This window comes from Apodemus sylvaticus, chromosome 7, assembly GCF_947179515.1.
Source record: "Apodemus sylvaticus chromosome 7, mApoSyl1.1, whole genome shotgun sequence".
NCBI lineage: Eukaryota > Metazoa > Chordata > Mammalia > Rodentia > Muridae > Apodemus > Apodemus sylvaticus.
In genome coordinates, this window is record NC_067478.1 from 68,367,324 (window position 1) to 68,392,134 (window position 24,811).

Sequence of the window (24,811 nt, forward strand, 5' to 3'; positions counted from 1 at the left end):
GCTCCAAAGACCTCTAAACAGTGGCTCTAGTTTCACAGCTGCTAAGATTTGTCTTAATTAAGTGGTCTGTGTGTCCTTCTCAACAGGTGATCACATTAATCTGGTGAGCTCATCAATGCCATCGTTTCCTATTCTCCAGCGTTCTTCTGAAGAGAAAACTCTTTACTCAGACAGGCTGACCCTAGAAAGGTGAGGACGTTTTCTTTTCTCCTTTTCACAATATCCACCTCTCCTGTGTGCTTCTCTCAGATGCCATCACTCCAAGGGTGAATTTCTGTTGCTCCCTCCCCCCAGACACAGTCTCTCACCCTCACACGCCCCCTTCTCTGCTTTGTTTCCCACCTTAACATCCGTGAACATGTTAAATACTGACTTATGTTTATTGTCTGTGACCTCCTAGAATATGTTTTGTAAATGTTAATTTTTGTTCAAGTATGTATCTTAGGTACCTAGAACAGAGCCCAGAATAAAGTATGCTCTTGGTAAGGTGATGGATAAGGGGGTAAATACCTAAGTTTTAATGCCCCTCTTTATAACCAGGAAGAGATCTGTAATGGTTCATTGGGCAGAGGATCAGACAGAACATCTCTGCTGTGGACAGTTGACTATAGCAGTCAGTGTGCAGCTCATGCGGGATTGGCCCTCCTGCATGTACAGGGAAAGGCTCTGTCCTGTAGGCAGAGCTCTAGTTGAGAACAGTATCTCTCATGACAGCTTTAGAAAGTAGGTAGGTTTTGAGATTCCCATCCTAAGTACTGCCTTATGTTTTAATGTTTGAAGGATTATGTAGGAACTCCCCCTTCCTCAAATATAGGCAAGAATAGTAACCCAGCCTTGTGTTGTTTGACAATAGATGCCATAGCTGTCATGTGTTGTAGTCAAGAAAGTTGGGTGAGCAGTGAAGAACCACCTTGGGAAATACTGCTTGACAGCCAGTGGTAACAGTAGTGATTTCTGCAGTTAGTGTATGGATTTCTGGTCAGGGACTGAGTGTTCAAGAGAAGATTCTAACTCTAAGAAGAAATTCTTGGCCCTTACCTAAATGTAGGCCTGAAATACAGGAAGGAAGTCCATTGGGTCCAAGAAGGAAACAGAAGTCAATAAATCATGGTCCTGTACAGGTGTCCGTAATGGGCAGGGGCTCATGTCCCAAGGCTCTTACAGGTGGAGCAGGGCCCTCTTGGAGGTTGTTATGCCATTGCTTACTTTATTTCAAGGCATAGCAGTTTGTGGAAAGAAGGTAGGAAGTGCTTTTCCCATGTGAGTGACAACTGACTCCAGGATTGGAGTTACAGCTTTCACTGCAAGAGACAGAAAGACCAAGCAGGGAAGGCACGATTCAAGTTTTGTTAAGAGCAAAGGTACAAATTTCCACTAGCATATTTGTAATCATTTTAAGTTATAGTTTACACAACAAATGCCATCTATGAGAGTATAAAAGCATGAGGTGATTTCTGAATACGAGCCACACTATTTTTAGCTTTGTGGCTCGTATTCAGAAATCATATCATTACCCAATGGTTTTTACTTTTCTCTTAAACCAACTTCTCCAAGGCCTCTCTCTCTGCCCACCCCATCTCTCTCTGAGATAGGATTTCATTCTGTATCAATTGTTGGTTCATAACTTAGTATGCAGATTACAGTTGCCTCAATCTCAGATATGCACCAGCCTCTGCTTCCCACGTGTTGGGATTAAAACCATGTACTGCTATGCACAGCTTTAAGGGTCTGTTTTTAAAACATCATATCCGTATGCCCATTAATACTCCCTTATCTGTCCCTGCTAACCATTCTTTATTTTTTCATTGCATATAAAAATTCTGATCACTTCCATATTCTGCCTGCGTTCATAGCCTTCTGATTTATTTTCTTCAAAACTTCTACCCATGTGATTTTCACTGGTTATGTTTCTGATGACTTGTGCTAATATTGTTGGTGCACAGACAGAGCTGTATTTTCCTTGAAGAGCCTTTGGATCTACATGCAGAATCCCACAGGGCCATTGTATGGTCTGGGTAGAGCCTCCCTGGCCATGTTATTATGGGTAGAGTTCTCCATGGGCATGTGCTGATTTTCTTCACAATGGAAGCAGTCCTGCTCTCTGTATAGAAGAGGCTCACTGTTAAATACAATTAGACATACTCAGAATTGTCTCCATCCCATCTTGTAGAAGAATGAACGCTCTGTAGGGTTAAAGCTAGTTTTGGACAGTCAAACCCAGCATCCAGCTTTCTGTGGAGAGGTCTGACTGACCTTACCTCTCTTCCAGACAAAAGCTGACTGTGTGCCCCATCATCGACGGGGAGGAGCACCTGCGCTTGCTCAACTTCCAGCACAATTTTATAACTCGGATCCAAAATATTTCTAATCTACAGAGATTAATATTCTTGGACTTATATGATAACCAGATTGAAGAAATTAGTGGACTTTCCACTCTGAAATCCCTCCGTGTCCTCCTGTTAGGGAAAAACAGGTATTTGTAAAGCAGTTTCTCTGCATATATGGGTATATGCCTGTGTTGTATGTGTTGGGGGGGTATGTGTATATGGTATGTGTATATATATGTACACTGTACATGTGTATGCATGTGTTCATGTATATGTGCTTGTGTGTGTACATATATGCATGTATATGCACATGTCTGTGCTGGTGCTCACAGTGCACACAGAGGCTAGAGGAGGGCCTTTGGTGTCCTGCTCTGTCACTCTCTGCCCTGTTCTCTTGAGGCAAGTCTCTCACTGATTTATAGCTTGTGTTTTGGGTATTGGAAGGCACTAGACTGGCCATCATGTGAGCACCCAGGACATTCCTTTTCCATCTCTGCAGAGCTGGGATCTTGGTGGACATTGCTGCACCCTGCTTTTGATGTGGGTGTTGGCATTGTAGAGTCAGTTCCGTGTGCTTGTGTAGTCAGTACTCCTAGCTGCTAAGCTACGGAGCAGTTCTTGCCTGCAGCCTAATAGAATCCATCTAGTGTTCAGATGGTAAGTCACAGCAGAGTAACACCGTGGGCATTATTAGAAGAAAGTTTAGCGGAAGTCAGTGGTAGCATTGACCTGGCATGCGTGAGAGCCTGGGTTTGAGTTCTAGCACTGAAATCCCGCCATGATCTGTTCTATGGGGCTCCATCCATCTGGCAGGCCTGCTGGCACTGCTCTAGTGCTGTGTCTTAACTAAAAGGGAGTGGGAGATCCCAGGTTTGACTGTATGACTTCCCAGGGTATATTTTAAGCATGTGTGCTCACTCAAGGCTTGTATGATTCACCTGTCTTTCTTGCTAGTGTTTGCCTGAGGGAGGCAGTCATTCCTTTGTAATTGTCACATCAGCCCTTGACTCCTTTTCAGAGTATGTCACTCTCTGTGACACTGTATGTTTTTATTTAATGACTTGAGTTTCTGATTATTTGTACACGTGTATATGTTTTCTTAAGTGTATGTCTCTGCACCTCCTACATGCCTGGTGCCTGTGGAGGCCAGAAGAAGGCATTAGATCCCCTGGAGCTGGACTTGCAGGCCATTGTGAGTTGCTTTATGTGGTATTGGGAACCAAACTCAGGTCCCCTGCAAAAGCAGCAAGTGCTCTTAAAGTGGAGCCACCCCTCCAACCCTCAGAATGTTTTAGCGTCACATCTTGTCTGTGCACTGCCCTGGATCCTTGTCTAGAGCTTGGCAGACAGGAGCTACTTGATTCCTGACTCATGACCTTAAGAGTACTCAAGACTTTTCATTCAGTTTTACCAAACAGCTTTTCAGTACCTTAGAAGAAGGATTAGTAGAGTCTAATAGTTAGCAACACCATTGTCCTTTGCCCTTTGCAAGGTTTGCAGCTGACACCCTGATGAGAAGAGCAGTTCAAAAGAGAAGAGCCTAACACATTTATTTAAGTTTATGTGACTTAGTGGTCTTCAGATAAGAAGGGCCAAAGAAGTAGGTTAAAGTTCATTGGCCATCTTAGGTTTGATGGGTAGTGGGCAACTGTAGAGGGATGTGATTGGACAGAGGACTGTGGTCCATGTGGGGACCTGGACAGCCCAGCCAGGCTTGTTTGTCCATGCTCTTCCTGTGACTGTTCATTCCTGTTGTTTTCTGTTTATAGGCAGGACTCATCTGAACTGAGGTTCTTATGATATATCACAGAGGATGTAGGTCAGAGAGTCTTTTTATGGTCTTAGGGTAAAATGGTAGGAAGAGGTCAGTATGAACCTCCTGCATCTACAGTTTTCTGACTTTACTTTAGTCCAGATTATAGAATATTTGAAGTTCTGTGATTGAAGATGTTGTGTTCTTGGCTCTGCATCCTCAAGGTCATGCCCCAGAATTTTAGGATCGTATTTTTCCTGATGGTTCTCTGAAGATTCTATCAGTGTAATTTATTAGTTCAAATGCTGTGTTAGTAATTCCACAGTTAGTAAATTACAGAGTTTGAGGGATTGGAGAGACAGCTCAATGATTAAGAGCTTGTACTGTCCTGGCAGAAGACCTAACCAAGTTCATGTCCCAGTACCCACCCACATCAGGCCTGCCCTCCAGCAGCTCCAGCCCAGGGGATCTCATGCCCTCTTCTGGCCTCTGTGAGCACTGCACATACTTGCCCTTCACACACATAAACACATAATTAAATGTACAAAGGAAAAGTTTCACATAGTTGGAGAGAATTTGGGAAATTAATAAACAATGGACTATCAACATTTGAAATGACATCAGAAATAAGTCCTATCATCTTAGAGATGTGGAAATGGAGCAGTAGAATGGACCTGGCATGGTCAGCTGTGTGTAAATACAGTCACACAGCAGGAGGATATTTCTAGGCAGCTTCCTGAGCAACACGAGGAGGGAGGTCACTGGCTTCCAGCCTTAAGGCTTGCCTTTCTGGGTGCTCCCTGCTGGCTCCTCCTCCTCTTTCTGGTTCTGAGTTATTAGTGTCCAGCTCATATTTATTCTTCAGTATCACTGCCTGAAGATCTCCCTTTTCATCTGTAGATCAAAATATTTTCTAGAGACATCTGTGACCCCACCTCTTAATTTAAACACTATCTGGATGCTAGGTCTGGTCGCACTTAGTGAGAATCATCTCACTCTTTCCACCTGTTTTCACTTCTCAGCTTCTCAGAAACAATGTGTTCATCTTGACCCAGAAGACAGCATTGTTTTGGCTTTATTGAAGTTTTTTTTGGTTTCCAGCACTGAGAAACCTAGTGCCCTCTTCTGTGTCCTTATTTTGCTGCAATAGGAACAATCTAATAGAGATTCCTCCTCTTTCTTCTCTTCCTCCTCTTGGTCTTTTGCTTGCTTGTTCTGGAAAACTATACTTTAATTTTCACAGAAGGAGGTGCTATTAAACAGTTGTTGAACTGCTAGGAAATGTAAATTAAAGTGAAATGTTGTCACAAGAAAACTTGCTACACCCTCCAAATCAGGTGTCCCTCAAGGATCCACAACATATACCTCTGATTCCAAAAATAGCTGCCCGTGCTCCTGGCTGGAACCATGTTGACAGAAGTCCTATAGAGAGCTCTGGTGCACTCTGGTGAGCTCTGGAGAGCAGAAGGGACCTGACTGAGCATCTCCAGCTGTGTGTTGTGGATGACTTTCTGCCCCGTTAGTCAGAACAGATTTCTCTAGCTTCTTTTGAAAATTCCCCAGGCCATGGAACCAGAGCATAGGAGCGTCTAGGTTCAGATGACCAGTGGAGCTTCTTCAGTGCCATTGCCTTTATGTCCTTTCCCAAGAGCCTCCAGCCACACTTTGCTCTGATAACAGCACATAGGTTCCATTGAGACCCTAGATCAGAGAGCTCTGGTTAACTACCCATGGGTTCCACTGGGCCTCTATATCAGAGTGTTCTGGGTGAAGACAATTTTTTTTATCCCTGAAGATAATTTTCAAAAATGTTAAATGCATTATACTGGGGCTGGAGATGCTCGCCAACAAGCATGAGGACATGAAGTTTCCACTTTAAAATGCCAGGCACCCCAGTGATAGGGAGTGGAGACAGGCAGATTATGGGGCTTGCTGCCTAGGTGGTATACTCAAAATGGTGAACTTCAGGTTTGGAGAAACATCCTATCTCAAAAAGAAAAGCAAAACCAAACAACAATAAAAAAGAGGGAAGTGATTAGAGCAAGATATCCTCACATCCGCCTCAGACTTTCATACATAGCTCCACACACACAAGTGTCTACCTCACCCCCACACACCACATGCACATACATATCACATATACATATACACACATACACCACAATGCTCATACATATGCACACACATATACCTCCCTTCCCACCCCCCCACATACACCATATTTCTGGATAAGTAGCTTAACCAGTGTTAAATGCATAACTCAATATGAGAACCATCTGGAGGACAAAACTAGTTCAAAGGAAAATAGGAAGAGCTGATCGTTAATGTTTTAGTAAGCTCTACAGCTAAGTCTGATTCACAGAAGAGTTTGAACCACTGTTTTAGGGCAGATGACAGAATGGATTGTGAATTCTCTAACAATGAGGTCAGATCGCTTTTGGGGAGCATGGCTCTGCCTAAGCTATGTAGTTGGGCTTCTGCAACTTCCTCCAAGCGTTCTAGGTATATCAGGAGCAAAACAAATAAACAACAAACAAAACAAAAACAAAGTGAAAAGAGAAATCATCTATTAACCAGATATCTAGATGCTAGCCAGGATGGTCTGAAGTACCTGGCCTTAGGTAAAGGTGTTTGAGTCCACAAGGATGCTCATGGTTTGATGGGTAGTGTGGCATACCCTGCCTTTAGTGACGGTCGTGAGTTTACCGGGATGCACGTAGTTTGAGTGAAGGAGAACTGGTAGTTTAAATTGTTTTCCAGGAAAAAAACAGACTCTGAGGTTTTAGGCGAGACAAGGAGGGGGGTTGTGCAGAGTGTGGTATGCCTGAAGGGGGAAAGAGCTAAAGCCATGCTGCAGTGGTGCGGGGTGGGAAAGGAAGACTATTCTTATCAGTAAGTTAGATTGAGTTGGGTGGCGATGAGTTCTTCTTTTCTGGCAATGATGCCAGCTGGCTGAGGTCTGAAAAGGTTAGGCATTCATGAGGTTTAGGTGTACACTGTGCTAGCATGGTGGCTTGCCTTCTGGAAGCACTGAAGAGGTAGACACTGTTCTTTGAGACAACGAATAGTGATGACAGGAATAGGTAATGATAGACACTGGTGGTAACAGTGAAGTTTTCTGTCATTTCCTGCTCCCTGCTGAGTAGTTATGGTGTGAACCTGTAGGACCCATAGGAACCATGAGAATAAGAAGTCTTTTCATGCCAAGAGTGTGCTTGTGGGCGGCAAGGCAGGCAGAGTAGCCATAGAGGGCAGAAATGAGAAGAACATGGGTAGACCTAGCCACCAGGGGAGTTTTAATTTTAGCAATGAAATTTAAATTCTTTTATTTATTTATTTATTTTTTTATTTTAAAGCATCATCTTGCTCTGTTGCCCCAAGATCTCTCTGAATTCCCAAACTTCTGGGCTCAAGTGATCATCTTGCTTTACCTTTCAGACAGTTGGGACTGTAGGCATGTGCCACTGTGCCTGGCACTGCCCCTACTCCCCAACACACACCTTGACCTAAGGTTAGAAGTAGAATTGCTTTTCTCTAAAGTAAGACATTTATGCACCTGTTACCCCTCTATGTGTGCAGTGGGAAGAATTTAAATATTAAAATGAGTGTACCTTTCTGCCTCAGCAGGCTGTGATTTATACATATGAAGTGTCTGTGTTTCTTTTTAATTCTTCTTATTTTGATTTTCAGAATCAAGAAAATCTCAAATCTGGAGAATCTAAAAAATTTAGATGTCTTGGACCTTCATGGAAATCAGGTACTGTACAGCTTTTTTCCTCCCTCCCACTTTCTCTTCCTCTCTTTCTTCTTCTCTCCCCTTCTCCATCCTTACATTTCTCTCTCCCTCTCTTCTCCCTTAAAAGTCTCCAGCACATTCTGTGTTACAAATATTTCAAGAATCATGCTAACATTGAATTGTAAGTGTTACTTTACAGATTCATTGATTGTCTAAGGTCTTTAACCTTTTGGTGTAGGATTTCCTAGTTTCTTAGAAGTAAATCACAGATGAGACCCTGGGATCTGTTTAGTTATGACAATTTGTACTTAGGCAAAACTCAAGAGCCATTCTGATCTTACTGACCTCTTTCTGCTTCAGAGTTTTTCCTTCTTCCTGCCCCTTGCTTCTTCATCAGGGGTTACCTGTGTCCTGGATTTCATGACCATCATGCCCTTGTAGATTTGTAAAATTGGTTTCATCACACTAAGGAAGTATTATTTTTTTTATCTTGTAGCATATTTATTAGTCAGGGTTCTCTACAGGAAACTCATATAATGCATATGTGCTGGCTAGTTTTGTGTCAACTGGATACAAGCTAAAGTTATTTGAAAGGAAGGAACCCCCAATTGATAAATATCAAGCTTTAAGGCTTTTTTTTTTGTTAGTGACTGATAGGAAAGGGTGGTGCTGTCCCTGGGCTGGTGGTTCTGAGTTCTATAAGAAGGCAGGATGAACAAGCCATGAGAAGCAGGCCAGTAGGCAGCATTTTTCCATGGCTTCTGCTTCACTCCTTACCTCTAAGTTCTTGCCCTGTTTGAGTCCCTGTCCTGGCTTCCTTCAATGATGGACTACAATATGGAAATGTAAGCCAAATAAATGCTTCCCTCCCCAAGGTTGCTTTGGTCAAGGTGTTTCATCATAGCAATAGAAACCTTAAGACTGTGTGTGTGTGTGTGTGTGTGTGTGTGTGTGTGTGTGTGCATGTGTGTTATTAAATTGTTTCATTCAGTTCAACAATGACTGTCTCCTACTGGAGAGATCAAAAATCTCCTATTTGCTCAGTCCACAGTGCTGGGTGTTTCAGTAGTTCCAGTCTGGTGCAATGGCCTGGAGGATTCTGGGAGAGCTGCTAGTCTTAGGTTTACAGTGATAGCCCAGAGAAGTTGGCTATCATTGTGTGCCTTATAACTTCACTGTGCTCTGAAAGCTTGATTCTAAGACTTCACATTTGTACACAGTGGTTTCCCAAAGTTCTGAAGTCACAAGGAGGGAATTTGAAATGAGAATCTGAGTCTTCTTTCAAAATATCTGATGTCAACTAGCAGAGCTTTGGTATATTTCAGAGAGAAGAGGGACAGTCATTGTGACATTAAGGGTCCTAAAACATCAAGAGATGGACCTTTTGGTACAAACAGCAAAGTAGCACTGGGGCCCTATCTTTACCGTAAAGATAGGCACGTGCTCCCAAACCTGACAACCTGAGTTCTGTCCCTGGAACCCACATGATGGAAGGAGAGAGCCAACTCTCACAGGTCATTCTCTGCCCCACACTCATGCTGGACATGTGCGTGCCTCCCCCTAAATAAAATGAATGAATGTATTAAAAAGAAGAAAACTTAAGCATAAGTTAAGTGAAGGTTCTTAGTCTTTAGAATTCAATCTCATTAGCATAGTGGGAACCTTCCTGGAGTAAGTGCTCTGACACCAGTGGGAGTGGAAGAGTGGTGTCACCAGTGGACAGAGGCCAGGACAGCTCCCGAGAGGCTTCCATGCCAGGGCCAGTCTGTGTACTCACTTTATATCTGAAACAATGGGTGGGGGCAAGCCAGCGAGGCTCTACAGGAGCCTGTGGGGCAGCTAGCAGGTTATTAAGGGCAGCAGCCTATGGTCTAGGTGCTTCTCTAGGTTCTGTTCCAGGTAGCCAGTGGTGCCATGCTTGGCAAAGGCTGTTACAGGCAGTGTTTCAAGCAAAACACTAAATAAATCAATGTCTAACATGGGTCTCTTCCAGCTTATTTTACTGCATTAGAAATTAAAGTCAGTGAACATAATGTTAAGCACAGCTGTCCTATGGACATGAGTGTCTAGAGGAATGATGGCTCTGGTCAGGAAATGGATTGGAGAGTGGAAAGAGAAGAGGAGGTGATATCTTAGCATGCTTTCTGTTGCTGTGGTAAATACCGTGACCAAAGTCCTCTTTGGGAGGGACGGGCTTATTTCAAGTTAACGTCGTGGCCCATCATCAGTGGAAATGAGACAAGAACTTGGGGGCAGAAACTGAAGCAGAGGCTATGGAGGAGTGCTGCTTACTGGCTCCCCCTCCTGTACAGCCCAACCTGCTTTCCTATAGCAATCAGGACTGACTGCTCAGTGGTGGCACCACACACAGTGGGTGGGGCGCTCCCACACAAATCAATCAAGAACATGTCCCACAGACTTCCCTACAGGCCAGTGTGATGGACGCACTTCCTCAGTTGATATTTCCTCCTGAATAACTCTGATTTGTATCAAGGTAATAGAAAACTGACTGGCAGACAGGAAACTTTTCTCTGGAGATATTACAGTTGGCACACTAGTTGTAATCTCATGATGGGGACATGTTATTGCTAGCTATGTAAGGCGACCGATTGAATAAATATTTCAAAAGTAGAAACATCAAGCCCTAGCCTCCTGTATGAGAGTAGTGGTGAATACTCAGGAATCTGGGAGACTGGCTTTAGCTTCTAGTCCAGATTTTGAGCTGTCTCACCGGATTTTGTTTTTCTAGAGATGCTTCAAAAAGATACAAATGTGCTTCTAAAAAATCTGCTCTTTCAGTAATAGCTTTGTCAGGGAGAACACACCCTTCCTGTGGTTGTCAGACACTGCCTTTTCCTTATGCACACATGGGAAAGTTGTCTTTATCCAAACTCCAGAGCATATAGCTCTCCTGTGTGCAGCAGCCCTGTGCTCTCCTCTCAGTGTGGCTTACAGTTAGGCCGTCGTTCAGTGTGCCCACCATCACTGTCGGTCTGTGCGGTAGATTGTTCTATTTCTGCCTTTTCTCTGTATTTTGAGCCTTTAAAGTTTGCATTTTCATTACTGAGTTCCCTTTATATAGTCTTTATTGCAATTTTTGTCCATATATTTAAATTACCTCATATATTTAGTGTAAACTACTTGTTTGTACATGTCTACTTGTACAGTCCTGCCATTCATAAGTCTTTGTAACCTTGCTATTTCTTTTTAAAATTTTATATAACTTTATTTCACTTTAAATCAATTAGATGAATAAATTAGAACAAATTTTAAACATGACCACAGATTACCTTCATATATTATCAATTTATAATACATCCATACATATGCCTCTTCCTGAGTCTAGAAAGAATCCAAATGAGATTGCAGAGCCTAGCTTACATCATGGAAACTATATTATAAATCTAAAAAGAGATTCTATTAGCAAACATGCTTTAAAGTATTAGATTTAAAAAATAGCAAATTGTTAAAGCAATATAAAGGAGTAGATTAATATCCACTGATGGTAGATTCTATTCTTTTAAGAAAAGATCTGTGTGCCTTGTGCATATGTGTTTGTGTGTATGTGTTTTTGTGTATGTGTGTGCATTTGAAGAGGATATTGGATCCCTTGGAGCTGGAGTTACATTAAGCCTTCATGTAGGTGCTGGGAACGGAATGCTGGTCCTCTGCAATATCAGCAAACTCTCAACCCCAAGGGTCTCTCTTGTCCCTGAAGTATCCCTTTAATAGAAAGCATTGTGAGTGCCCCACTGTTTCCTGAGGGTGTCCTGGGAAGAGGGTGATGAGTTTCCCTCCCCCATCCTGTGTTGAAGACATTCACCCTCTGTGCCCTGTTGGCTGAGAAATCACAGTGGGGCCTACCATCCTGCTGTGCTCTCTCTGCTCCCTGCTGTGGCCCTCTGCTGCTGTGCTTGCGTGGCTTCTTCCACAAGCTAAGTTCTTTTCTTTTGCAGGCCAGTGCCCACCATTGCACCCTGGCTGAGCGGTGTCTCCTGTCCTAAGTACTCCTGTTTGTTCTGGGAGGAAAGAGTCCACCTTTCCTCCCACAGGGTCCCTGAGTTCCTTCAGTTTTTCCATTCGGACTCTTGCCTCTCTCAAGTCCTGGCAACCTCATGTCAGCCCTGTTCTTTGCTTGTGCCCTGACAAGCTTGATTTGTCTCAAAGCATTGTGGACCTGTGGCTTAGGGTCAGAGTTGTTGCTAGGACAGGAAGTGTATAGGCGTGGGACCCAACAGCCTGAAAACAGCTCCGAAGGGCCTCGTTATTGGAGGAAACTTGCTTGATATGTTTATCATGATTAAATTATCAGCTAGGAGCCTTAGCTAATAGTCACAAGTTGAATGACTTCATGAGATTTGCCGCATGAGACACTTAAATAGACTTTAAGTATCTCCATATAAATTTGCATTAAATCTGGTGACTTGAATATTTTATTTTTGGAGTTTTGAAACATATATATGCTAATCATGCTCCTTTTTTTTTCTTTTTAAAAACAGATTACCAAAATTGAAAATGTTAATCATTTGTGTGATTTGAGAGTTTTAAACCTCGCCAGGAACCTCTTGAGTCATGTTGACAATCTCAACGGTCTGGATTCACTAACAGAGCTTAACCTTCGGCACAACCAGATCACCTTTGTGGTGAGTACCCAGTGGGCTCCAGACGAGTTCTGCTGCTCTGCAGAGGAAGTGATGCAAATGCTCAGTGTCTTATGTGGTGGGAGGGTTACCTCTGTTACAGACCATAGATCTGTCACGGGATAACCAGGATTTTTTGGTCCAGGAAGACACAGGCCTGGTGGAAAATGACAAACTAACATGACCATAGAGGCGGTTTGAAATCTGAATGTATTTTCGGGTATCTCCCAAAGTCCAGTCAAGTTAACATCTCAAATTAGCATCATGTACATCTGTAAAAGGCTAGCTAGGCTTTCTCGGGTAATACAAGGTGTTTACCCAAAGTCCAGGGCCCATGTGGCTAAACTGCTTCTTCATCTTGGTCTTGATGTCGTGCTGGCCCGGGAGTTGAAGAAGGATGATTCTCGTGTCTAGCCTCTTGGCGAAAATGGCGACATTGTAGAGCTTGGGAAGCTGTCTGGCTCACACTGTCTTTTTTTTTTTTTAATATTTTTATTTTCTATATTTGTTTACATTCCAAATGATTTCCCCTTTCCTGGATCGCCCCTCCCCATATGTCCCATAAACCTTTTCTCCATCCCTTCTCCAATCACCTCCTTCCCTTTTCTCTGTCCTAGAGTACTTCTGTCTAGTCTGTCAGTTGCATTCTTCTCTGTTCCATGCCTGGGGCTATCGTAGGCCCTTTGAGGTCCCTGGTGATCAGTTCCTTAAGTCCCTAGCCTCAGCCCGGGCCTGCCCTAGGCCCTGGGCGATTAGCTGGATCCGCTCCAGCCTCTAGCCTTTAGCTTGATGAATTAACTAACTCATTCCTCCTCTGAGTCTCTAAGTAGAGAGAATCTACTGCCTCTCTGAGTAAAAACTATCTATTGCCTCTCTACTCTCTCCCTCAGACTCAATTGAGTCTTCCTGAGTATTAAGTATAAACTGTATCCTGAATCACACCTGATAAGCTAAGAAAGGTTGTTTTTCTCAAGGGCTCCCTGTGTGAGGCCTGCAACACAAAAGGCCAGTTCCTCATAAACTTACCTTGCTATTCAGGTAGGCCTGAGATAGCCTGTCTGTAAGCAAAATCAAGAGTTAAAGGCAGGGTGTGAGGGCGGTGGAGGCAGCAGCAACAGCAGTAGCGGCTCATCCAGAGGAAAGGCCATCAGCAGTGGAACCAAAGTGACAGGGTCCAGGCAGGCCCTGTGCCCACGACCACTGGCCATCGCTGGCCAACTGGGCTTCAAGCAGCGGTGGATTTACGGCGCCTTTCACCGCACAGAAGTCACTTCAGAACTCTGCCTCCCTCCAGTCAGTTACAAGAGACTCGCCTCCATCTTGGTTCTCCGACTCCAAGGAGATCAGACAGACTGAGGTACGCAAACATAACCCGAGGCCAATATCTCGGGGATCTAAGCCCGATGGGCGTTGGCCTGCACACAGGCCCTGGGCTGTTCAGGGGTGGGGGGGTGGGGAGGACATCGGTGTGCAAACCCGGCCAGGAGGTTGTTTGCCCGGCCCAGCACGCAAGCTGCCATTTTGCCTACGGGATGCCAGAGAGTTCTAGCAGGCAAAGCCAGCTAACAGGTATAGCTCGAGGCTAACATAGCAGGGGTCTAGGCCCTGACAGGCCCTGGACTGCCCCCAAGACCTGGGCTGCTCGGTGAGCCATCTGTGTGTCAACCCGGTCAGGAGGTTGTTAGCCCAGCAGACTCTCTCCCTGCACTTTCAGGGAGCTCGCGCACACCCACCATCCTGGCCACCTGACAGACCCAATTAACAGTCATAGCCCGAAGGGAACTTTCCTCAAACCTTGGCCTGCCAGGCTTTTGCCTAGACTCAGGGCCTGAGTAGTTAGGCTAGCCTTGTGTGCACCAACCCGGTTGGGAGTTCGGCTGCCCAGCAGAGTGATCATCACTCGGAAAAGGTCCCGCAGAATACACCCTCAGCACTCTCTGAAGGAGCAAACGGGCACCATCTGGTTCACAGACACAATCTGGGGCAAAGCACACTAGGGCTGCAAGGGCACCCAAGAGGAGGACAGCACATCAGCAATCTGCAACAGGGGAAACCCAGCCATCCAGTGTTGCAGAAATAGCCCTAGAGCCTCTTAGGAGGCTCAAACACTAGCCAGAGACAAGACCAGCTAACTCCAGAGAACAAGATGGCGAAGGGCAAATGCAGGAATGCTACTAACAGAAATCTAGGCAATATGGCAGCGTCTGAACCAAACTCTCCAACATCAGCAAGTCCTGGATATGCCAACACACCAGAGAAACAAGATTTGGATTTAAAATCACTGGTCATGATGCTGCTAGAAGAACACAAAAAGGACATAAATGAATCTCTTAAAGAAATACAGGGGAACATGAATAAGCTAGAAACCTGTATAATGGAAACACAAAAATCACTTAAAGAAATGCAGGAGAATAAGGCTCAAGAGATAGAAGCCAATAAAGAAGAAACGCAAAAAAATAAAAAAAAATAAAAAAAAATAAAAAAAAAACTTGAAGAAATGCAGGAGAACTTGAGTCAACAGGCAGAAGTCATGAAAGAGGAAACACAAAAATCTCTTAAAGAATTACAGGAAAACACAAACAAATAAATGATGGAACTGGATCAAAAAACAGAAGTAGAAACAACTAAGAAATCACAAAGGGAGACAACTTTGGAGATAGAAAACCTTGAGAAGAAATCAGGGGCCATAGATGCAAATATAAACAACAGAATACAAGAGATGGAAGAAAGAATCTCCATCTTCGGCAGATGCCGAAGATACCATAGAAACCATGGACTCAACAGTCAAAGAAAATGCAAAATGCAAAAAGCTTGTATCCCAGAACATCCAGGAAATCCAGGATACAATGAGAAGACCAAACCTAAGGATTATAGGTATAAATGAGAGTGAAGATTTGCAACTGAAAGGGCCAGCAAATATCTTTAACAAAATTATGGAAGAAAACTTTCCCAACTTAAAGAGAGAGATGCCTATGAATATACAAGAAGCCTACAGACTGGACAAACAGACTGGACCTGAGCAGAAATACCTCCCATCACATGATAATCAAAACCCCAAATGCACTAAACAAAGAAAGAATATTAAAGGCAGTAAGAGAAAAAGGCCAAGTAACATATAAAGGAAGACCTATCAGAATCACACCAGACTTCTCACCAGAGACCATGAAAGCTAGAAGATCCTGGGCAGATCTCATGCAGACTCTAAGAGAACACAAATGTCAGCCAAGACTGCTATACCCAGCAAAACTCTCATTCACCATAGATGGAGAAACCAAGATATTCCATGACAGAACCAAATTTACACAATATCTTTCCACAAACCCAGCTCTGCAAAGAATAATAGGAGGAAAACTGCAATACAAGGAGGGAAACTATACCCTAGAAAAAGCAAGATAGTTACCTTCCTTCATCAAACCCAAAAGAAGATAACCACTCAAATATAAAAATAACATCAAAATGACAGGAAGTAATAATCACTATTCCTTAATACCTTTTAATGTCAATGGACTCAATTTTCCAATAAAAAGACATAGACTAACAGACTGGATAAGAAAACAGGACCCTACATTTTGCTGTATACAGGAGACACACCTCAGTGTCAAAGACAAAAACTACCTTAGAGTAAAAGACTGGAAGACAATTTTACAAGCCAGTGGTCTCGGGAAATGAGCAGGAGTAGCCATTCTAATATCAGATAAAATTGCCTTTCAACCTAAAGTAATCAAAAGAGACACTGAAGGACACTTCTTGCTGGTCAAAGGAAAAAATCCACCAAGAAGAACTTTCAATTCTGAACATCTATGCACCAAATGCAAGGGCACCCTCATTCGTAAAAGAAACTTTACTAAAGCTCAAAGCACACATTGCACCTAACACAATAATTGTGGGTGACTTCAACACTCCACTCTCCTCAATGGACCGATCAGGAAAACAGAAACTAAACAGGGACACAGTAAAACTAATTGAAGCGTTGGACCAATTGGATTTGACTGATATTTATAGAACCTTTCACCCTAAAGCAAAAGAATATACCTTTTTCTCAGCACCTCATGGTACCTTCTCCAAAATCGACCATATAATTGGTCACAAGACAGACCTCAACAAATATAAGAAGATCGAACTAATCCTATGCCTCCTATCAGATCATTATGGTGTAAGAGTGGTTTTCAATAGCAACAAAAACAACAGAAAGCCCACATACACATGGAGGCTGACCAGTACTCTACTCAATGACACCTTGGCCAAAGAAGAAATAAAGAAAGAAATCAGAGACTTTTTAGAATTTGATGAAAATGAAGGCACAACATACCCAAATCTTTGGGACACAATGAAAGGAAAACTCATAGCCCTGAGTGCCTCCAAAAAGAAAATGGAGAGAGCATACACTAGCAGCTTAATGACACGCCTGAAAGCCCTGGAACAAAAAGAAGCCAATGCACCCAGGAGGAGTAGAAGACAGGAAATCATCAAACTCAGGGCTGAAATCAATCAAGTGGAAACAAAGAGAACCATAAAAGAATCAACGAGTCCAGGAACTGGTTCTTTGTGAAAATCAACAAGATAGATAAACCCTTAGCCAGACTGACCAAAGGGCACAGAGAAAGTATCCAAATTAACAAAATTAGAAATGAAAAGGGGGATATAACAACAGAAACTGAGGAAATTCAAAAAATCATCATATCCTACTACAAAAGCCTATACTCAACACATCTGGAGAATTTGGAGGAAATGGACAGATACCAAATACCAAAATTAAATCAGGACCAAATAGATCATCTAAACAGTCCCATAACCCCTAAAGAAATAGAAGGGGTTATAGAAAGTCTTCCAACCAAAAAAAGCACAGGACCAGATGGTTTCAGTGCAGAATTCTACCAGTCCTTCAAAGAAGACCTAATACCAATACTCTTCAAACTATTCCACAAAATAGAAACAGAAGGAACACTACCCAATTCCTTCTACAAAGCCACAATTACGCTGATACCAAAACCACACAAAGATCCAACAAAGAAAGAGAACTTCAGACCAATTTCCCTTATGAACATCGATGCAAAAATACTCAATAAAATTCTTGCCAACTGAATCCAAGAACACATAAAAATGATCATCCACCATGATCAAGTAGGCTTTATCCCAGGGATGCAGGGTTGGTTCAATATACAGAAATCCATCAATGCAATCCACTACATAAACAAACTCAAAGAATAAAACCACGTGGTCATTTTATTGGATGCTGAAAAAAATTTGACAAAATTCAGCACCCTTTCATGCTTAAAGTCTTGGAAAGAACAGGAATTCAAGGCCCATACCTAAACATAGTAAAAGCAATATACAGCAAACCGGTAGCCAGGATCAAACTAAATGGAGAGAAACTTGAAGCAATCCCACTAAAATCAGGGACTAGACAGGGCTGCCCCCTTTCTCCTTATCTTTTCAATATTGTACTTGAGTTACTAACTTGGGCAATTCGACAACATAAGGAGGTCAAAGGGATACAAATTGGAAAGGAAAAAGTCAAACTATCATTATTTGCAGACGACATGATCGTCTACCTAAGTGACCCAAAGAACTCCACTAGAGAGCTCCTACAGCTGATAAACAACTTCAGCAAAGTGGCAGGTTATAAAATCAACTCAAGCAAATCAGTAGCCTTCCTATACTCAAAGGATAAGCAGGCTGAGAAAGAAATTAGGGAAATGACCCCCTTCACAATAGCCACAAACAGTAAAAAGTACCTTGGGGTGACTCTTACCAAACATGTGAAAGATCTGTATGACAAGAACTTCAAGATTCTGAAGAAGGAAATGGAAGAAGACCTCAAAAAATGGGAAAACCTCTCATGCTCATGGATCGGCAGGATTAATATAGTTAAAATGGCCATTTCTGCCAAAAGCAATATACAGATTCAACACAATACGCATCAAAATCCCAACTCAATTCTTCACAGAGTTAGAAAGAGCAATTCTCAAATTCATCTGGAATAACAAAAAACCCAGGATAGCTAAAACTATTCTCAACAAAAAAAGAAATTCTGGGGGAATAAGTATCCCTGACCTCAAGCAATACTACCGAGAAATAGTGTTAAAAACTGCATGGTATTGGTACAGTAACAGGCAGGCGGATCAGTGGAACAGGATTGAAGATCCAGAAATGAACCCACACACCTATGGCCACTTGATCCTCGACAAAGGGGCTGAAAACATCCAATGGAAAAAAGATAGCCTTTTCAACAAATGGCGCTGGTTCAACTGGAGGTCAGCATGCAGAAGAATGGGAATTGATCCATCCTTGTCTACTTGTACTAAGCTCAACTCCAAATGGATCAAGGACCTACACATAAAGCCAGACACTCTGAAACTAATACAAAAGAAACTGGGGAAGACCCTTGAGGACATCGGTACAGGGGGAAAGTTTCTGAACAGATCACCAATAGTGTATGCTCTAAGATCAAGAATTGACAAATAGGACCTCATAAAATTACAAAGTTTCTGTAAGGCAAAGGACACTATCAAAAGGACAAATCGGCAACCAACAAATTGGGAAAAGATCTTCACCAACCCTACATCAGATAGAGGGCTAATATCCAATATATATAAGGAACTCAAGAAGTTAGACCCCAGAAAACCAAATAACCCTATTAAAAATGGTGTACAGAGTTAAACAAAGAACTTTCACCTGAAGAACTTCAGATGTCGGAGAAGCATCTTAAAAAATGCTCAACTTCATTAGTCATTAGGGAAATGCAAATCAAAACAACCCTGAGATTTCACCTTACACCAGTCAGAATGGCTAAGATTAAAAATTCAGGAGACAGCAGGTATTGTCGAGGATGTGGAGAAAGAGGAACACTCCTCTACTGCTGGTGGGGTTGCAAATTGGTACAACCACTCTGGAAATCAGTCTGGCGGTTCCTCCGAAAACTGGGCACCTCACTTCCAGAAGATCCTGCTATACTACTCTTGGGCATATACCCAGAGGATTCCCCAGCATGTAATAAGGATACATGCTCCGCTATGTTCATAGCAGCCCTATTTATAATAGCCAGAAGCTGGAAAGAACCCAGGTATTCCTCAACAGAAGAGTGGATGCAAAAAATGTGGTATATATACACAATGGAGTACTATTCAACCATTAGAAACAATGATTTCATGAAATCCTTAGGCAAATGGATGGAGCTGGAGAACATCATCCTAAGTGAGATAACCCAGTCTCCAAAGATGAATCATGGTATGCACTCACTAATAAGTGGATATTAGCCTGGAAAACTGGAATACCCACAACATAATCCACACATCAAATGAGGTACAAGAAGAATGGAGGAGTGGCCCCTTGTTCTGGAAAGACTCAGTGAAGCAGTATAGGGCAAAACCAGAACAGGGAAGTGGGAAGGGGTGGCTGGGAGAACAGGGGGAGGGAAGGGGTCTTATGGGACTTTCGGGAGTGGGGAAATCATTTGAAATGTAAATAAAAATATATCGAATAAAAAAAAAGCATTAGAGGCAGAACTGGATTAACTTGTGGGGGAAGGTAGTAGCTATGGGACTAGGTATCAACTCAAATGTAAATTCTTTCTACCTTGCCCAATAGTCATCTGTATGGCAGGGACCTCATAAGATTTTTCAGATGTAAATATCCTTAGTCTGGCCTATTTGGAATACACCTGCCATGAAAGGCAGTTACTAGAAAACCAAAAAAGGAACTTGTGGCTGGAATTTCTGGAATGCCTTTTCTACCATAACATAAATGGTTGGAGCAAAGCAAACCAGAATTTTTTCCTATAAGCTGGATTTTTACATATCTATATTTGTTTGGTTATACCATGTCCCGCCTATAAGGAAATAGGAGAGTTTAGGAAATTGCCAAGTGAGAATTTCAGTTTCTAAATATATAGGGAGGTCCGTTTATTCCCAGGAGACATTTTTTTCTTTCGCCTCTGTCTGTAAAATATCATGTTTATAGACTTCACTGGGCCACTGCGGCATACCTCTAAGTGAAGGAGCTGGTGTGCAGTCATTGGATCCTCATCCCTTTGTCCTGGGCACTGAATTAGAAAGGATGACAAAGGCTGTTGAAGGACAGCTGAAGGATTGCTCTTCCCATGAGAGGCCCAGAGTGTAGATGGAGAGGTCCACAGGAACGTCTTTTGGCAGTTCTAAGGAGGCCTCTTGATGTTAAGGGAAGCGTGCCCACGACTGCACAGGCCGGTTCTGGTCTCAGCTACTCCACCTTTAGCCAGTTGTGTGACCCTGGGTGAAACACTGGCACTCTCTGGATCTCAGTTCAGATTTATCTAAAATGAAGTAGCTGGACTTGTCATTTGTATCTTTTATGCTTGCTGACTCTAAAGAAGTAGGTAGAGACACATTAGTGTGTGAACAGAATGGGTAGAGATATATTGTCAGGACTTAAGCAGTATGGGCCTATGAATCTTGACCCCTTTGAAGGTCAAATGACCTTTCAACATGGGTGGCCTATGACATCAGAAAATGCAAATATTTATATTACCATTCATAAAGTAGCAAAATTGCACTTATGAAGTAACAACAAATAATTTTATATTTGGGGATCACTACAACATGAGGAACTGTACTAAAGGATCTCAGCATTAGGAAGGCTGAGAACCACTGGATTTGACTGCTGTGCTGTGTTGGCTGAGTTATAACAGTGGGTCTTGAATCATGTGACACTCTCCTTCTCACTCCATGATAGGAGCCTGGCCTCCTTTGCTATGGCTTCAGGAACTGGGTTCGGTTCCCAGTACCCACAGGTACCTTTCCCTTCTTGTACCCTGTAGAAGGACTTGATGCTTTTGCTGGAAGCAGGCAACTAAATAGTATTCTAATGCAGAAGTTTTAATATATTGATACAAAGGTAGAAGGTACTAAAATCACATCTCCAGCTTTATGCTATGATACCAGCCAAGTGGACTTGTGGCATTGTCATCATTTGAAAACTTTCCATTGTTTCAACACTGTAGAAAACTGATGTCATTCACGCACTTTTAAAGGCACATCCTACAGAAGCCCTTCCTGAGTAGACTTCAGTGTGGTCTCTGGAGTGCAGATGTGAGGAACAGATGGTGTCTCCTCCCCAGCTTCAGTATACAGATTGGTTTCACTTTCCTTTTCCCAGAAAGCCTAGACAGCTAGCACCAGTGTCTTCTGGGAGAGAGGAGACTTTCAGGATCTTTTCCCAAACATGGATCTATTGCAGTTTCTGAGTTGTATCAGGTCCTCTCCATATTGGATGAAATTTTGAAGCTGTCAAGTCCTCCCATGTTGGAGAAAATGGTGGAGTGGGGCTGTTTGGTTTTAGAGCTTTCAGACTGGACTATGTTGTTGTGCTGCTGAGTCTTTGCAAGCTGCTCAGTCAGGATGTTGTCTGTCCTCAGGATATGGGCTGGGAGCATCCAAAGAGCTTGGTCAGATGGGGGCAGAAATCTGTTGACTTCGCATGTTCCTGCTTGGGTTTTGGCTTTCCCTGGGGAAGCCATGCTGCTCCTCCAGGGACTCACCAAGTTGCCAGGTGGATGTTGTCTCTGTGGAGCCGAGACAGCAGCAGCATCTTCTAGAAAGGAGATTGTATCCATTTATGAAACTTAAAAAGACAACAGTATCATGCATATATCCTCCATAATGACAAATACAGTGCATGTAACACAGGAAACTGAATATACATTTCGGAGTGAGTTAGGGTGTAGTTCAGCTCCAAGTCAATTCTAAAGAGTCCTCTACATTTTAGGTAGGTAAAGGGCTCCCTTTACCTTATTTGTTTCTTGACAGTGGATCTTCCTGGATAATTCTGGCTGGTCTGGAGCTCACATGGATATGCCTGCCTGTGCCTGCTGAGGACTAGGATTGCACGTGTAAGCTTCCGTGCCCTGGCATGCAACCTTTGCTTTCAAAATCCAAAAGACTTTAAAAACTGAGGATACATTTTTGTTTTTTCTTCATCTTTTCTTGTCCTTAGGGTCAGTTATCCTACTTCCTCTTTCTTTGAGAGGGTGTGAGATTTGGGGTAAGTCAGGGTCTCATGGAGCCCATGCTGGCCTTAAATTCTCTCTGTAGCCAAGGATTGACCTCCTAATGTTCCAACTTCTACATCCCAGGAGCTGAGGTTACAGGTGTTTTTTTTGTTTGTTTGTTTTAATATTTGATGGCTATTGATCTTAAAGTTTTCTATTATTATTAATTTTAGGCGTGAGTATACATACTTGAGGAGGTCAGAGGCATTGCATCTCTGATGTAGGAATTATAGGTGGTTGTGAGCTGTTTGACACTGGTGCTTGGAACTGAACCATGTCCTCTGAAAGTACAGTACATGCTCTTAGCAACTCAGCCACCTCTCCAACTCTGTCTGGTAACCAAACAAATGCTCTGCCTGTGATCGACCCTCGGGCCTTCAGCTGGTAACTTTAAAATAAAAGCTCGGGTTGGGTAATGGCTTGGTGTTTGAGCCCTTCTTTAATGATAAAGTGTGTGTGTGTGTGTGTGTGTATCTGTCTGTCTCCCTCTCAGTTGGTCATTAGATTGTGTAATTTGTGTTGAATACACTGGTCATTCCTTCAGGACGAGTAGAAGGGAAACCGCTAGCTTACTAGGTAATTGTTGAAATACAGATTTTACTTCATGCTGAGCGTGATGGTACATGCCTTTAATCTCAGCACTTGGGAGGCAAAGGAAGGTAGATCTCTGTGAGTCTGAGGTCTACCTGGTCTACAAAGTAAGTCTGAGGTAGCCAGGGTTATTACACAGAGAAACAGTCTCAAAAAACTGATTTTTTCTTTTTTTTTTTTTTACTTTGTGAGGTAGAAAGACTTCGCTTTATTCTGCTGTGGCCATTACTAATCATCTTCCCATCCCAGTCTACAACAGTATACGCTGTAGAGAGCAGGTCTGGAGCTCCTGTTGAGACCCCTTCAGGCAGCTGCTCTGTATGTTTATGTGCTGATGGGCAGGAAGTGGGAGGGGCTGCGCAGGGTTAGTGTGGGTTCAGGAATTGCTGTTAAGCAGACAGATGCTGAATTACACACCCACCTGATGTGCTTCATCATGCAGCCCAGGCCTGACCTTTGCATTTCTGCATGTCCAGACTGAGTGTGACTGCCAGGCTGCTCCCCACCCCACCCCATTGGAGTGGAACTGTCTGGTGCAGCACCCACTTGTGGTTCCCACCGCAGTTCCTCTGATCAGGGCCATCCAGGGAGCTCCATCAGCTTCCTGACTTCATCCAAAATGTCCATCTGTCCGAGGCAACTCTTCTGCTTTCTCAATTTCTGAGAAATTACTCTCATTGAAACTATATTTTTATTCAGCCCTGGGAAGGAAATATTTTACCTATGAACAGAAACCTCTCGTTCTCAGTGTCAGGATTTGTTTGTTTGGCAGTCTTTTCTTGGAAAGTGGGTCAGTGTCAAACTAAGTATCTTTTTTGTTTCCATAGTGTTGTCCCCTTTTACAAATTAAAGCTTGGGTGTGGTGCCCAGGCTTGTACTCCCAACTGTCAGGAGGCTGAAGAGCAGGTTTACCATGAGGTTAAGTCCAGCCTAGGCTATATGGTAGGGTCCAGCTCAGCGTGAGACTCTGCTTCAAGAAAAAAAAATCATGAAATACCCTCATAACTGGAAATAACCTCAGCCTTGGTAGCTCTCAGGCAGCTTAACAAATGAAACCCTTTGGAGCACAGCCCAGGCCTCTGATTTCCTGCTGTGTGCTGCTCCACCTTCACAGAGGTAGCCTGTGATCTGAGTCTCTACACACACACACACACACACACGTCACAGTTCCACCACCAAGCCACCACCCAGCTCCATTTAGTACATTTTTTTTATTTGTAAAGAACACACAAGAATAGGTTTTATGCTTTTACATGCTTGCCTTCTGAATTCTGCTTTTAGTGACACCATGCCTTGAGATTCATCCACCTTAATTCCTCTAGCTCTAGTTTGCTAATTTTGAGAGCTATATAGTATTCCATCTTGTGGTTATGATTCCACCCTGGGCAATCATATTATTTATAATTTTTCATTATTTCACGTGGCACAAATAACATTCCATGCTTTGTGCATGTGAAGACAGCATTTTAGAAGGATTTGTTACAGTCTGTAATGACTAATCACTACTGAAGCATGGCTGCTCCACACGTGCCCACATAGTCCCATTACAGAGAAGGAAACCAGTGCAAGGAAGCATGCTTGCCTCTTCCAAGAACCACCACATTCTCTCCTCATCTGTTCTTTTCTGTCTCATTGAAAACATTGCTCTGAATTTATTGCTCTGAATTTATCGTGGACTCCTCAGCCATTGAATGGATTTCTTGACCAATGAGAAATTGGTTATTTGCTTCTGTTGCCTTC

General features: G+C 42.9%; 1 protein-coding gene across 2 annotated transcripts in view; it reads left to right on the forward strand.

The window, feature by feature from the left end:
* The window catches only part of Lrrc49 (leucine rich repeat containing 49), a 111,104-nt gene that overhangs the window by 7,710 nt on the left and 78,583 nt on the right, over positions 1-24,811 (forward strand). For both annotated transcript variants that reach the window (XM_052188132.1, XM_052188133.1), the window contains 4 exons: positions 87-189; positions 2,270-2,473; positions 7,771-7,837; positions 12,316-12,459. In XM_052188132.1, the coding sequence (XP_052044092.1) occupies positions 87-189; positions 2,270-2,473; positions 7,771-7,837; positions 12,316-12,459 (518 nt within the window). The remainder of the gene's footprint in view (positions 1-86; positions 190-2,269; positions 2,474-7,770; positions 7,838-12,315; positions 12,460-24,811) is intronic.